Below are 16,594 nucleotides of genomic sequence, written 5' to 3' on the forward strand. Positions count from 1 at the left end.
TAAATTGATAGCATATTATATATGCAATAGCCGATCTGATTGACCGATTTTATCATAAATTATCGAAAATTTTCGCGCTTCGCGCTGGCTCACAATGCAGTACAGGTAATTTCGTGACAAACGCGAACAACGTGATGGGGGGTGTCGTTTTATCACCCCATGGAAGCCCAAGACCCACGTTTTGGGAGCCTGACAAGGTGCTGTTTCGTTCTTGCCAGCGGGTATACGCCCAAAGATGTTTAATTATTATTGAGTGTTTCTACCTTTTCAAACACACCTCACTCAGCTCTACCGGCAAATCTGATTACGTGAGCAGAGAGAAGATAAAAATTGATAACAATGTATACAATTCCCGATCATACTGCCCGATGAAATCATGAATTTTAGAAATGTTGCGCGCTTCGGCGACAAAATCACTGAAGAAACTCCACATGAAAATGATGAATAGTGGTAAACAGTGTATCGCCGGAGGGGGGTCTGGGGGGCGAAGCCCCCCAGACGTTCGGTCTATAACCCTATGGGGGGCCCAAGACCAAAGTTTTTTGGGGGGGATGACGAAGTGCTGTTACGGCCCTGCTTATAGTACTACTACGTCAGGGGCGTGCAACTTCTCCAGTCGGCGGGCCGGATATAGGAAAATTAGGAACTTGGCGGGCCGGATTGCTGAATCGGTCCATTATTCGCCCATTGGCATTTGATGCTATACTGCAATTTGATCTAAAAGGTAATCTACTCATGTTTCTCATACTGCTGCTTGTTGTAAAAACCCTCTTGACAACATAATCATAACATATGACATGCTGATATCCTTAAACGAATTACCTTCAATTAAATCAATATCTTCTCTTTTAATCCCATTTGCAATTAGGAACTTCACCATTCCTTCCGCTATGATGAGATTCGCGACACGTTCATCCTCATCCGCAAAGTCACTGTACTGCGACATATTGCTCCATTTACTTATTGGGCTCGAAAGTCACGTGACTTCTGGTTCGTTGGGGCCAAACAACTATCTTAGATAGCCGCTCCCTGTGTTAATTTGCGATATTGGTCTGTTTTCAAATCGTATTTTCTGTCTCAGTGAGGTTGTTTGAAGTACGGTTCTGGGTTTTATGTTATCTTCGATGACTTATTAGCTAGTTTCAGGACTTTTAGACACTAACTAGGTAGGTTTATGTTGTTTTGCAGCCGCGCAAAATGCCAGGGTATAACGTGCCAATTTGTTATAATGGATGAGAAAACAATTCGGAGTAGTCTTTCCATCGACTTCTGAATTGCCAGAAAACTACAGGAAAGTGACTGAAATTAGTAAAGCTAGTGGGAATGATAAATATAATTAACATTTGAACTATGTTGACTTGGTATCAAATGTCATACCGGTATCTCGTGTGCCCCAAGACAGCGTAATCGAGTCAGCTTCAATAGCAAATGATTTAAGATAAGCCACAATTATTAAATTGTCAATTGCCAATGTCAATCCACTATGACTTCACAATTGTGACAATCGTGACGTCATGGCGTTGAAAAAACAGATGAAAAAAACAATAAAAGAGCATGTTTTAAACAAGGGCCTTGAGTTCGAATCCGACTCAAATTGCTACTGTTAAAGCGCGCTGTCAAGTCACAATGGTACGCAGCAGTGGCTCGTGAAACGAAAACGTGCAGCTCTACTATCGTCGCAGTATCTTGCAATACGGAGATAAACTGCTTATGACAGTATGACTCAAGGACATCTTGATGGCACACAGATATCAGAAAATGCAGAATCAAAGCCACCGGCGTTAAATTCGCTCGTAAATGGAATTTACTTAACATCACGGGAAGACGATGAATTAGCATTGGAGCAATGAACATACACGACCGATTACTTTATCGATAGCTGTCGATAGCTAATAGCCATTCATGATTTCAGTTGAGCTCTGAAAGATGAGCATCATTTTGTTTTGCGATTTAACTCCAGAACTTTGATTTCCAAGAAACAGTGCTAACTGCTGCAGCGTATAAATTACTTCGAGGCCATGTCATAAGTACGGTTTATATTGCTAGGCGAGTGGAGCGGGACAGACCTTTTATCTGTCGCCATTCGGCTATTGCTGTGTAAATACTAATCGCGGATAACCTCAGTAGCTGCAGATCGATGAATTACTGGCGGGAAGTGCCGAGGAATTATCTCCGGAAGAAACACTCAAAGTTTTCTTTCCCAACTATCGCTGTCGACAAAGCATTCGCCATTGATCAGAATAGTCTCGTTTATTCCACTTATCATATGTAGGGCTGGGCACAATGATTCGAGTACTCGAATCTGAATCGAGTAATAAATTTAATGATTCGAGTCGAGTAGTAAAAGTCGATTTTCTCGAGTACTGAAATTACACGCTCCTCGCCACTGCCAGTTAAGTTATCAACGAGAATTATAGTTTCGATACAATTTTCTCCTGTGGAAGCCTTGAAAACTTGATTGGCCGTATCGCAGCATACGAGACATGTAAACAAACCAACGAACTTGAATGATAATAACACATTTGCGAAGTCATGCTCATCTCACAACATTGTCACGAAGTGCAATGAAACCCGTACGGTCGAAAAAATACCAAACTATCATTGATGTGATGGATATCATGCATTATATTCTTTGCGGTGGCATAAAAGGTACATATTTGAACTTTCACATATTACATTCTGATATGACGTCATAATGAGTGATACTCGAATACTCGACTCGACTCGAAGCATTTTACGTGATTCAGAATCGAATCACTCAGGTACTCGATTTTGCCCAGCCCTAATCATATGTAGTTGACTAGTAGAGTAGTAGGTATATGGCGTTGTCGCTGTAGACAGGTAGAGCTCATATCGCGTTTGGCGTACTTGGATTCAGTACTACAGCGTATCGTATCACTGTGAATATTGCGACAGTTTTGATTATGGTACTATCACGATCGAAGTAGCAGATATGAAATCCTAGTGGGATAAGAAGGCGAGTTGTAGGAATATACGTTGCTGTCAGTGTTGCCACGCTCCCAATCCTAATGTTTTTCGAGGTTAAGGTTGGGGTAGCATGAATTAATTGGGGCTATTACACGCACCAATGTCGATAATACATCGTTCGAATCGGCTTCCTCGTGTTGACGAGCTCGCAAGTATAATATATATATATACTCGACACCTCACGCTACCATAACATTACTGGCGAGTCCGACTGTAGTCAATTAGCGAGCTCGCGACCTCCCATAAATACGCACTTTATTCGTCAACACGCGCTCACACAACAGTAAAATTATGAATCTACTATTCACACGCTTTTTACAGTTTATGAGTAGTTTGGTTTTGCATGGTATTCCTGATGGCTTTGTAGTCTGATTGATAATTGTTGAGGTTAAGCTTCATACAAAATTTGAGTGTTTCGGCAGTTACACGTGATAATTTTTCGTGTTGATGCTATTCCTAAATGTGTAGTAGATTTTGAACATTTTTCCTATCAATATCACGCAACTTGCCTTGTTTGAAAATAAAGAGTGAAAAGAGAGGCGAGGCACGGCCGGGCCAGGCCTTATCTGTGCTAGCGCAATTCATCGTAACTATCATAAAGTTTATAATAACTGATATCAGTCGATTAATTCCGATTCGACTTCTCAATTCTCAAAGTATTCAGCGGTAACACAACATCAACAACATCAACATCAACAACTATCAACATCGTGGATAGCTATGGCGTTGTTTGAAATTGTAATTGTGAGTGTCACTTCTACAGCAGTTCATTTCTCACCAATGCGTGTTTGAAAACTGCATTGTGAAACAGGCTGAAGGTTTAATGACAAGTTGCTGCAATATTGATAAATTGAGCACATGAATGAAAATTTCGCTAAGAGCCATATTTTATGCCCAAGAGAGCCTTAGGTTCCCGACCACTGCTATACGCTGTCATTGTACGTAACAATCCTGAATTTCACATTCCCCAGCAGAATTGAGCGGGTTCTGGTCTTGTGACGTTATTATTATTTAGATTTTCCGAATCAGTGCGACAATAACATTCGATTACTACCACTTAATATAAATTATGAGCTGTTTATGATGAATTGCGCTATCACAGGCGAGGTTTGACCAGTCTGTACCTCGCCTCTCGTTTCGCGCTATATTTTTGAACAATAAATGTGTATACTGTATATTCCGTGATTTTGTATACTAAAATGTTTCAAAATTAGTCATTCTTGAACATCGATGGAAAATACACATACATAATTATATTGGGTTATAATCATTGAAGGTGTCACAATTTTCTTTTACTCATCCTGACCGTTATAGGACAGTGCTCTTCAACCTTTGGGGTTTGGAAACCTTGAAGTCTCATGCACCCTGTTTACTTACAATCCAAATAAAGGTAACCGGGGTACGAAAAACCATGACGCATATCATTCTGTCAATTACAACGGTCAACGTTTTATACACTGATAGTGTGATAGTTCGAGAATGGCTTCCGGCTGCTTTAGCGTTGGCGTACTATCGCATGCCATAAAACAGCATTCAAGCACACTTGAGAAAATGAGACTGTTTATTAGCTGTTTGCTATTGGACATAATTAACGAACAGGTTCCCGGAGAACTAAATACAATTTGATAGTATACTCGTAATAAAATAAATCCGAATATTTTTGGCGGGCACTCGTGGGGGTTAATCGTCTGCAAGTAGCAGAGAATTGGAAATAACCTTGTATGTTAACAATCCTATCACCAAACATGACGTCACCGGCATGAAATTTCGAAAAATCGAAGCGAAGAGATCTGGCCAGTCAGATACTGCACTTGAATTTCCCATCGGATTCATTTAAATTATTTCACGTCGGAAAAATGAATAATTAGTTACGATTTTATCTGCACTCATGCATTCATTAGCGCCATTCGCACCACCTTCGTCATTCGCACTAAATTCCACCGATTGAAAAGCACTGCTCTGATCATACATGTTTAATGTTTGTAATAGGAGTCTAATTTTGCTTGTGCTTGCGCACCACTGGTTAGAATAATAGCTTATAGTAATAGAGAATAAAGCCTACAATTGTTGAAAAATCGTTATCGTGTCGCAGATTACTAGACATATCTACAACACGATACGGCTGGCACTATACCGGAATCCGAGGTCCGCGGGAAATAATTCCATCGTAAAGGTGACACTGACTATCACGCATCAATTCAAGTAATGGAGAAAAATAATGATTGCGATATATGCGGGAGGGCTTTTCGGCAGAAGGCTCATTTGCAATCACATTGGTTGATACACAACGACACCAAACAATATCGCTGTGATATATGTGGCATGGAATTCCGTCATAAATGTAGCTTGAAGCCGCACATGCTCATTCACACAGGATCCAAAAACAATAAATGCGAAATATGCGGCAGGGATTTCATTCGAGTAGATGGATTGAAGACACACATGCTCATTCACGCGGAAGTCAAGTCTTGTGAATGTGGGATACGCGGCAAGAAGTTTCGCCACGAAACAAGTTTGAAGACGCACATGCTGATTCATACTGGGTTAAAGGGTGACAAATGTGAAATATGTGGCAAGGAAATTCCGCGAAAAATGAAAAGACACATGCTCACTCATACTCGATTCAAGAATGGTAAATGCGACATATGTGACAAGAAGTTTTCTCGAAAAGATCAATTGGAGACTCACATGCTCATTCATACCGAGTCCAAGCATTATGAATGCGAGATATGCGGTATGATGTATTATCAGAAAGACGTTTTAAGGCTCCATATGTTCCTTCATACCATACCCATGGATATTGAATGTCATGTATGCGGCAAGAAATTTCATCAAAATTCGAGGTTGAGATCGCACATGCTCGTTCATACGAGATGCACGAATAAGAAATGCGATATATGCGGAAAGGAATTCAGTAATAGAAGAAGTCTGACGTCGCACATGGTAGTTCATAAGGAGCTGAAGGATTATGAATGTAATACATGCGACAAGAAGTTTCATCGCAAGTCAAGTTTGAAGAAGCACGTGATGATGCATATGGGATTCAAGAATAATGAATGTGAGATATGCGGCATGGGATTTAATGACGTATCAAGTTTGAGAAAGCACATGCTCATTCATACGGACGTCAAGAATCATAAATGCGATATGTGTGGCAAGCGGTTTCGTCGAAATGCACATTTAGTGTCGCACACGCACACACACTGGATTGAACTAATACGGAAGTGACATATCTTGTAACTAGTTTCATTAAAGTCATATATGATCATGATCGTTCATGCAGAATTCAGGAATTCATGCGTGCCACCGACTCGGCTATGCTTCAATGATCACGACGGTGCCAGCTTGCTGATTAGGTGCTGATGGTGGTGATTATGTGAGCGCATTGCAGGTTAGTTGGCAGATGATGATTTAAGATTCATTCAGGAGATGTTGAGGTTGAGCCTTGAAATACATTACGAACAAACAATAGTTGTTTCACAAGATCTCTTAAAGCATGAATGGTATATTATGAAGGAAACCCTACACGCCTTGTTGTTGAGGGAGAGCAAAGAAACAAGCGGCGGAAGGGTGCAAAGACACTTATACAAGTGGCGAACGAATCTTTTGTTTCAGAAGCAATCCGACATCATTGAATACAAATATAAATCTTAGCATTGACACTGTATGTTGTCTGAACTTATTGGCCTGCCGTCGTAGTTGGTATATAATTGAAGTGGTCAATGCTCCGAGGATTGGGGTGAATTGGCTGTTTATGCTTATCACTTATCAGTTTCTTACGGAAATATGAATTCTGCCGTAAGTGCTGTTGAAGTCCTCGATGATGCCTCAGAAAACGGCGTTATGCTAAGCACACGCGATGGTGGAATGACTAGCCTGAAGACGGTTAGCTTGTAGCGTAGCATGTCCTGAATGAGTCTAGGTGTCCCATCCTATTATTAGATCACCAACATAAAATGCGCTTACAGAATCAGTGCCTTCGAACACATATAGAAGCACCTAATCAACAGGCAACTGCCGTTGTGATCATCGACGCATTGGCGATCAGCCAATCAAGAGCCGTGATTTTGTGATTTCTGGTCTCCACGCCATTCCATGGTTGCTGGCACGCCCACTCTTCAGCAACTACTTTCAAACGCTTTGTACGAAATCAAAACGGCTTTTCTCTGGGCTTTTTGCAAGCTCATCAATATTTTTTTATCACTAATCTATAGAATGTAACATTACAACACAGCATTTTTACCATTTTCTAAATTTTGGACAGTCCCAATGCCCATGCACACGCCATAGGATCATAATGCATCTGATATATCCGGAAGAGACGCGATCAAACCTGTCGTCACATATTTTCATTCATGCGGGACCCAGGGAAAAGAAATGCAAATATGTGGGAGGGGATACCGCCATTAATCAAGTCTCGCATGCTCAATATTCATTCACATGGGACCAACGAAATGAGACCACATGAAATGTGTATTATGCGAGAAGGCTTTCCTTCTAAAATCGGATCTAGAACGTTGTGGTTGTTCTAATTAAATATACATCTCCGTTATTGAAACTGTGAAATTTGTGGTGAAGCTTTGACTCATGAAGGTTTCATCTGATTGCTCCGATGTGAATTGAGGAATCTCGAGTTCACTTATATATTCTTGGTAATAATTTTTATATGGGACGTACCAATATGATCCCAAAATACCTGTGATTTTAGCACGCTTTACGTCTGTATTCACAGTGCAACTGTCAGCGATTGGATCCGATTATTCGTTTTCTGTTCGTTGTACCACATTTTCGCATATTTATGATGCGAGTGCTTGCGTCCATGTTACATTTCATCGACAGCGTTGCAAATGATATATTTGAAAGGCCACTGCGCGCTGAATACGACGTGTGGTTTCAATATAAAGCTGAAGGTGTGATAAACATTGGGCAGCAGCCTTTTTCATCGAAAAGTCTCCGTATTCGAATAGCAGCTATGGCATTTTGACGGAAGGAACCATTCTACTTCATCAATCTCTGGGGTATCCAAGATACCCGTTGTCCTTCAAAATGTCGGCTGACAACTACATAAAATTCATTTCGCAAATTGTTAAGAAGTGATGGCACGTGACCTCAAAACAACAGAGATTCATAAGCTGCAAAAGTGCATTTCTTGAAAATCTATGAGCTTCAGTTTGAAAACAATCACTTTATAAGGAAATGACTGCTGCTAAAATGTTTTTCACATCTCTGACTTTCTTCTGAGCTCTCATCATGTTTCGAGCGCTGTGCCTCTTCAGTCAACGAACGCGCAATTTCTTGGACTTGAACCAGCAACATTTTTACAACTCCTTCATGCGATATGTCTGAACTATATCGGAAATTCCTGATCGCGTTTTGAGATGAGACTAATTAATTGGAATTTTGTAAGTCGGTGCTGCATCGGATCTAACAATCTGTAATGTTATCCTCATGAAATGTGTGCTCGACAATTTAGTACAGTCTCCGCGTCATAGTATGGCATCAGGATATGTTCATTGTTCAGTTATCGATACTGACCGCTACATAAAAGTAAACCCGAGGACGGTGCTATGCTATAAGCCGGATTTCATATCCCGGCGCCCATTTTTCCGTTAATACTAATCGAGAGATGACCATATGGATATCAGCAGTTTGGCGAATTATTTGCTGGAGTTCATAAGTAGGCTAATCATTTCAGGAAGGAAAGCTCAGGGTATTTGCTTCCTTATTAGCATCTGCCGCATACACTGTACAATTCGGGAATGTATTTTTGCTCAGTAGCCATTGAGCGGGTAAGCCATTAGCGGGTGAAAGGTACTGAGTTTGAGATTGCGTTTGACGTGCAGCGTCGCTATAAATCGCTGCGTTAGTGCGATTATTGAGGCAGTATGGATGAATTGTATATCAATATTTCAATGTAGGTCGTGGTTGCGTATCATTCATAATCTCTTATCGGAGTTGGATACGTATGGTACGTTTCATGAGTATGAGTTACTGCTATCGACAGCATTCCATGTTGGCAATACATGAAATCTCTAATCAAGTGATTCCCAATCGCGACTCTCATTGTCCCATTAAAATTCGACAGAAATTACTACGTAGTCATTGAAAGTTGTAATTTAATGTTCTATGAATGTTTCCCGTTAATTTATATATATCAACGCTAAAATAACGGATATCAGTCAGAAGATGTGTTAAAAGCCGCTCAAGGCCCTTCAAAAAACGAGAAAGAGAATTCCCGCAGACTGTCGTACTAGTGTCGAACGTATGGGTTGCATTTAAAACAATAATCAATTTGAAACAAACATCTTTAAAACAAGGCCCTAATTTAAAACATGTTTTATTTCATTTTTTTAAAGCCATGACGCCACGAATATTCAATTGTGACGTCATAGTGGATTGACATTGAAAATTGAATATAGGGTAAAGATATAGCTCCGTTGACGAAATATCTGTACTATTAATGATGAACCGACTATTTTGAGGTTTCCAACCATGCCGTATTGATATACATCGGCTATGTCGGGTGCTAATTGTCCGTAGACTAATACAACATGTTTTTGGAAAGTTTTTACACAATTTTAGCATAATTTTACAACTTGAAAAAAATAATTTTTTAAAAGGTCTTCGTTTAAAACACTGTTTAAAACATGTTGTTTAAAACACCGTTTGTTTTAAATGCAACCCTAGTCGAACGCATGAACGAGTATACATATCACATGACGAGATACCGGTGACAGACCTTTCTAGATCGTGAACTGTACGTGAAGAGAAAACGCCAATACAAGTTCATCAACATCAATATAACGACTTACAGTTCAATATAAGCCGCAATAACTCCAGTATTACTCCCCGTATTTTCACTCCGGCAAATTTGGGCATAGTCGGTGTAGAAATGCCGGGTGCGATATCATTATTATTTGCTAAATTCATGACATTGACATAAGACCTTCGTTTTTATGGGCACCGTAACGTGATAATTAATCTCACAAAGTCAGAACCAAAATTTGAGCTTTTTGAAAGCCCATTTTTATTGATTTAGGCCATACTAAATAGGAAAATAATAGGTTTAACTCCAGGACAAATTTTGTGCTACTTAGTGTTATTATCCTCCTCGTGTGAGATACCGTTAGGTGCTACGCAATCACGTGCAAATCTAATACTTGTGATGAGCAGTGTTGGGTCACCTATTTCGCAGGACTTGACTTGACTCGAGAGTCACTTTGCTACAATGACTTGACTTGACTTGACTCAGCGTATCAGAAATGTGGATTGACTCGTGAGTCGGTGCAAAATTCACGAGTCAATTTCGAGTCATGAAGCAATCGATATCGATAAAAATCATTGTGTCTTGCATATGTTCGGTTTATACGCTAAACACCAGTGCAACCCGTGAGAGCGACCAATCATTCCATGACCGACTGAGAGTATCATTGAATTTGCAAGTTATCTTGTGTTAGTGATGGAATTTGTTGTCACGTGGTGCTAAAGACCACGCTGTTATAAGCACCATAGCATGCTTTTATTAATAAATAATAATAATAAAAACAGGTCTAACGATAAAAAAAGTTAAATTTCACTTTTCCAGATTAGAACACGTCATGGGCTGCTAGGTATAATAGGTAATTGCTAGATTGAGAAACGGTAGTTTCAAATGTTATGGTGGGCCATATTTATTGTGATGAAAAATTTGATATGGGTGACGATGCGGTGTGAGGGGAACCAAGCAATCCGGTACCTACATTATATTCACTAATACTTTCATGAAAACATACTTGTCACTCCATCACTACTATGCGCGAAGCGCCACAAGATTTCTGGGATTTACTTGACTTTTATGAATTTTAAATGTTGGTACTCTGTGAAAACAGCCCCGAAATTCCTCAGGCTTTCTTTGTTATTGGGGAATTGAACTACTTCCACTTGGCAAACTGAAAACAGCGAATATAGGCAAACTGAAAACAGCGAAAGTAGGTAAGTAGATCCGAAAATATTACAAAGTAGAAGTAGAGAAAATCAGATCTACTTGAGCAAGTACCAGAAGTAGAGGAAAACTACTCGAGTAGTTCCAAAAAGTAGAAGTACTTCGTTACTCACCGCCTCTGATTTAATTCGGAGTTTTCGGATTTATGTGGCTTTTTTGATGACGCTCGTCGGATTCGAACGGATTTCTCCTCTGAGGATGTAGCTGTCGGACGAATTCGGATTCACAGAAATCAGTATCCGCTCACCGCTGCTGCGTGCAAATCCTATGCACAAGTATTTCCGGTAATGACCGGTGCCGACTGTCTCCTAGGTAATGGCTTCACTAAACAATCAACGAATTATGTGCCGGCCATTACATTGCGATATCAATATTCTATAACCCGTTTTTCGCTGTACCGTACGAATTGGAAACGACTTTCATTTCGCGATGATGATAATTCTACGTATTGCAGTGGCAGTATCGTTATCAGCAGGCTGCCGTTTTATTCACCAAATTGACAACTGACAGCGTATAACGCGTTTTCGCATTGTGATGCAACGGATAACGCCACTTGATTGAAAACTCGGGACACTTCAACTATAACCATCGCGCGTAACCTTTTCCAACTTTTTGCGTCCTGATTAGCAGTATTTAATCAAACGATTAGCATTCTTCCGGATCAGCTAACTTTATTATTTCTGCCTAAATGCCTCCCGATTAGCAGTTTTTAATCACGTGATTAGAATTCTCCCGGATAAGCCCTTAGTTTGAACATATAGGCTCCGAATTAATGAGTCCCAACAATTACCTGTATAGATCCTATGTCTTATTGTGCCGTAGAATCTTATGAATCGATTAGGTCCTTCTAGTCCTGTAGAATTTTCGGTCAACCTAGAAAAAATTCTTATAAAGATGTAATTAGGGATGGTGTGAACGCGAGGTTCACGTTCGCGTTCTGTGTGTGAACCTCGGAAATTTAGAGGTTCACGTTCACAAACGAACCTTGGGTAGGTTCTGCACTGTGAACCTTTTTCATATATTACAATTTTCACTTCATTATAACATCTTTGATCGAGATTTATTGCATTTCAACTGCGGCCAATCTATGCATGGGGCTGACAGCATAAAAAAATCAACACTAAGCGACCATGTAGCCTACCTGTACAATCTCAAACATTTTATTTGCTTTGTAACAAAAGTTTGCTCGAAACATCCAGCTTTCCGTTTGTGAATAATTAGTGACTATCTGCTGTGGGCTTCACAATCCGCAATCACACAACATCAAGAGCGAAATACGCTACATGTAGGTATAGTCAGCGAATAATGCTTATTCAACCAATCAATGAAATTGATATCGTTGTCTGATGTAAAAATCTAGCAGTCGCACGAGATCAATATTGATTTCATATGTTTATTGTATCATGTAAACCAAATCCGTGCGATTGTGGTGTTGGCTACTGCTGTATAACTTGTCAAAAGAGTAGCCTAATATCGATAGCAAGTACAGAAACCCGTTTCACACTCTGCTCAATATTACCGTAGCAATTATACTCAAACGCCGAATACATTGTCCGTCTGGTCTAGACAGTTAAGGCTTAAGCTTATATTCCCTCGCAAGCTTATATTCCCTCATGGTTTAAAAACAAAAAAAAAATGTTTTGAATTAGGTCCTTCTTTTAAACATGTTTGTTTTTAATTGATTTTTGTTTTAAATGCAACTCTAGTCTAAAGGGTGTGTGGTACTATCACTCTCGCAAAAATAATCTCCAATGAGACACGTTGAATCTCCAGTCCGATAACCTTTTCTACACTTAACGCAAATTGCTGTTTCTTTTTGACTAAGCACTATCTAAAAAAACAAGCAAGGTAGATGAGACGGACCATAGTAAATAAATAATAACATACTGAAGTTATAACGAACAACGACAGCTCTACTTGCCCCACCCCCACTTCCCCCTGTTCTGCTCACTCTTACTCCCTGAAACAGATATATAATTATATTTTTGTTTTCTTTACTCCTTTTGCATCTGTATCCTGCTTTTCCGTTGATAATTCATTAGTTTCTAGCCTTTTGTTTATATTTTTATGTTAATTTTTCCCCAATTTCAATTTTTACCCCTTGGCACGTTTTTGGTCATAACTTTTTTCCCCAAGGTAAAAAAAGCGACAAAACCTATCATTGAAAAGCTGGTAAAATCATCTTTCCAACGGTATATAATACGTCTTTATAAGAATTTTTTCTAGGTTTTAGACCAAATTCTAAAGGACTATTCGTAACATCAGTAGAAAATATCTACCACGTATTAAACATATACTTCGTTGAAACTATTTGTCATTCAAGCGAATAAGGCAATGCCCATGACTCATGTACCAGATATCTGTTACTCTATAGAACTTTCACTTTGCCGCACTCAAGACAACATTATCTTTGGAATGACCTGATAGCATCTAAACAACAGCTTTCAATATTATGCTTCTTGTTTACGAAGGCTAGATACTGCTACTGTAACGCTCACGATACCACATACCTTTCGTAACACCACCACAAGAGGAAGATGCCGATCCGGAAAACGTCCAAACCTGATGCAAAAAAACATTCGCAAGGTATCGCAAGTTGCGCGAGGAATTTACAATGCGACCCAGAGACCATCAAAATCGCTTGCGAGTCCGGCAGGAAAGAATTCAGCAGTGTCAGCAACATGAACCATCACGCACCGATTAATGAAGTATGGAGTACCGACCGAATGAAGGAGTATGGTTGTGATGTATGCGGTAGGACTTTTCGGAAAAAGCGTCACCTTAAATCACATTGGGTAATGCACAACGAGACCAGACAATATGGATGCGATGTGTGCGGAAAGATGGTTCGTCGCAAATTTGAACTCAAGATTCACATGCAAATTCACACGGGACGCAAGGATAATGAATGTGAGATATGCGGCTGGGAGTTTCGTTTTAAATCGAATCTGAGAACACATATGCTCCTTCACACTGAATGTACGAATTATGAATGTGAGGTATGTGGTAAGGGGTTTCGTCAGAACCCAAGTTTGCAAAGGCATTTGCTCATTCATGCAGGATTTAAGGATAATATATGTGAGCTATGCGGTAAGGAATTTCGTTACAAAGCATCTTTGAAACGACACATGCTCAGTCATAGCGGTGTCAAGGATAGTAAATGTGAGGTATGCGGTAAGAAGTTTATTCGGAAATCATCTTTGCAAACACACATGCTTATTCACAGGCGAATAAAGGCTTATCAATGCGATATATGCGGCAATGATTTTCATCAAAAATCAGAACTTGATTCTCATATGCTCAAACATACCAGATTCAAGAATTATGAATGTGATATATGCGGCAAGGAGTTTGGTCATAAATCAAATTTAAGCGATCACATACGCATTCACTCGGAGTTCAAGCGTTTTAAATGCGATATATGCGGCATTGGGTGTCATCGTAAAAGGACTCTGAATAATCACATGCGCATTCACTCTGGATTCAGTAATAATAAATGCGAAATATGTGGCATGGCGTTTTGTCAGATAGCCACTCTCAAGTCTCATATGTGCAACATCCACACGACATTTAAGGATATTACATGTGATATATGCGGCAAGGCTTTCCGTCAAAATTCAAGTTTGAGGTCGCACATGCTCATTCATACGACATCCAAGGACAATAAATGTGATACATGCGGCATTGAGTTTCGTCACAAATCAAGTCTTAAGTCTCACATGCTCAACCACGCGGACCTCAGAGATTATCGATGCGAAGTATGCGGCAAGGATTTTCGCAGCAAGTCATGTTTGAAGACGCATGCGCACATTCACACGGAATCTAAATATTATAAATGTGTGGTATGTGGCAAGGAGTTCCGTAAAAATATAGATTTGAGATCGCACATGTTCATTCATACGGATTTCAAGGATAATAAATGTGATATTTGCGCCATGGAGTTTCGCCATAAATCATCGCTCAAGTCTCACATGCTCATTCACGAGGGATTCAGAAATCATATATGCGAAATATGTGATATGAAATTTTGTCAGAAATCAACTTTGAGGAGCCACCTGCTCATTCATACGGGTTTCAAGGATAATAAATGTGATGTATGCGGCAAGGATTTTCGTGATAAATCGAGGCTAAGGTCGCACATGCTAATTCATATGGGATTGAAAGAGTATATATGTGAGCTATGCGGTAAGGAATTTCTTCACAAAGCAAATTTGAAACGACACATGGTCATTCATACCGGATTCAAGGGCGCTAAATGCGATATTTGCGACAAGGAGTTTGTTCGGAAAGATCATCTGAAAAAGCACGTGCTCACTCACAATCGACTCATGTAATATTAAAGTATAGCATATGCGGTAAGCAGTTTCGTCGGAAAGATCAACTGAAGTCTCGCATGCTCATGCTCATTCATGCGGGATTGAAGGATTCCAAGTGTGATACGTTCGACAAAAGTATCATCATAAAGCAACTCTATGTTCTCACAAGCTCAATCTCTTGCACATTGGACGCACGTAAAACGCGTCTGATATGTGTGGAATCGGCTTCAAGACAAAGTTGAACTTACACATGCATATTTACACGGGATTCGTGAATGATAAATGTGATTTATTTATTACAGATTTGTCATAAATGAAATCCAAAGTCGCACAAGCTGATTCATACGGGATTGAATGACAATAAATGTGAAATAAGTGTGAAGGCCTTCCTTCGAATGTCGGATCAGTCGTTTGCCAAGACATGACGGCATCAAAATGCGGTTGTGATGCCACATAAGATATTGTTAAAGATATTGTTATTATGTCGTGACAGTGTTTTAACAGTGTTTAACAGTGTTCAAAGAGTGTTTTAAACAAAGGCCTTTTAAAAAAAAGTTTTTTTCAGGCTGCATAATTATGCCATAAATTGTGTAAATACTTTCCTAAAACATGTTGTATGAGCGTAGGGACGATTAACACCCGATATAGTCAACATATACGATATGGGATGGTTGGAGCCCTCGAAATAATCGATCCAACAGCTATAATACGTAGTTATAGATCATTGATATGAAATGAATAATCTGATGATGATGAACACCGACCGTAAAAATGTTGCATACGATGTCGTCCTGGTTGAAGATATTTTTGTTCCGTATATGACAGGGGTTGGAAGCATATTTCGTCAAATGAGCTATATTTACCCTATATAATCAATTGCCAATTGTTCATCCAATATGACGTCACGAATATTCAATTGGCTTAAAAACATACAAACAAAAAACAATAAAAACATGTTTTGAACGGGGCCTTGTTTTTAACAGGTTTGTTTTCAATTGATTTTGGTTTTAAATGCAAGCCTAGGGCTAACATACTAATGCATCAATGTCGCAGGGAAGGTATTTTTCCGGCTATCTGGTTAATATACTAATGCATCAGTACAGCAAGCAGCAACCATGTCTAAACGGGAGTATAATCCAGAATACGTGAAGTATGGGTTCATCGCAGTCGAATACGGATTATAATGTCCGCTACTGTCCATGCTTTGTATGAAAGCCGTTTTTAACTCGACCACGATGCCCAGTCTGTTAAAACGGTACCTTGATTCAAAACATGCAAAAAAGAAGAATCGAGATCACTGCCTCGGCGT

General features: G+C 39.6%; 2 protein-coding genes across 2 annotated transcripts; both read left to right on the forward strand.

The window, feature by feature from the left end:
* The first annotated feature begins 5,059 nt into the window (after window positions 1-5,059).
* On the forward strand, window positions 5,060-7,753 carry LOC145437419 (uncharacterized). Its single transcript, XM_080314673.1, has one exon. The coding sequence runs from the start codon at window positions 5,194-5,196 to the stop codon at window positions 6,214-6,216; it is 1,023 nt and encodes a 340-aa protein (XP_080170799.1). The 5' UTR covers window positions 5,060-5,193; the 3' UTR covers window positions 6,217-7,753.
* Window positions 7,754-13,279: 5,526 nt separating this feature from the next.
* Window positions 13,280-16,150, forward strand: LOC145437415 (uncharacterized). The gene has a single exon (XM_080314670.1). It carries the CDS (start codon window positions 13,507-13,509, stop codon window positions 15,301-15,303), a length of 1,797 nt encoding a protein of 598 aa, XP_080170796.1. The 5' UTR covers window positions 13,280-13,506; the 3' UTR covers window positions 15,304-16,150.
* Window positions 16,151-16,594: the final 444 nt, after the last annotated feature.

Source organism: Botryllus schlosseri, chromosome 4, assembly GCF_051294905.1.
Source record: "Botryllus schlosseri isolate E-star chromosome 4, Bs_hap1, whole genome shotgun sequence".
Lineage (NCBI taxonomy): Eukaryota > Metazoa > Chordata > Ascidiacea > Stolidobranchia > Styelidae > Botryllus > Botryllus schlosseri.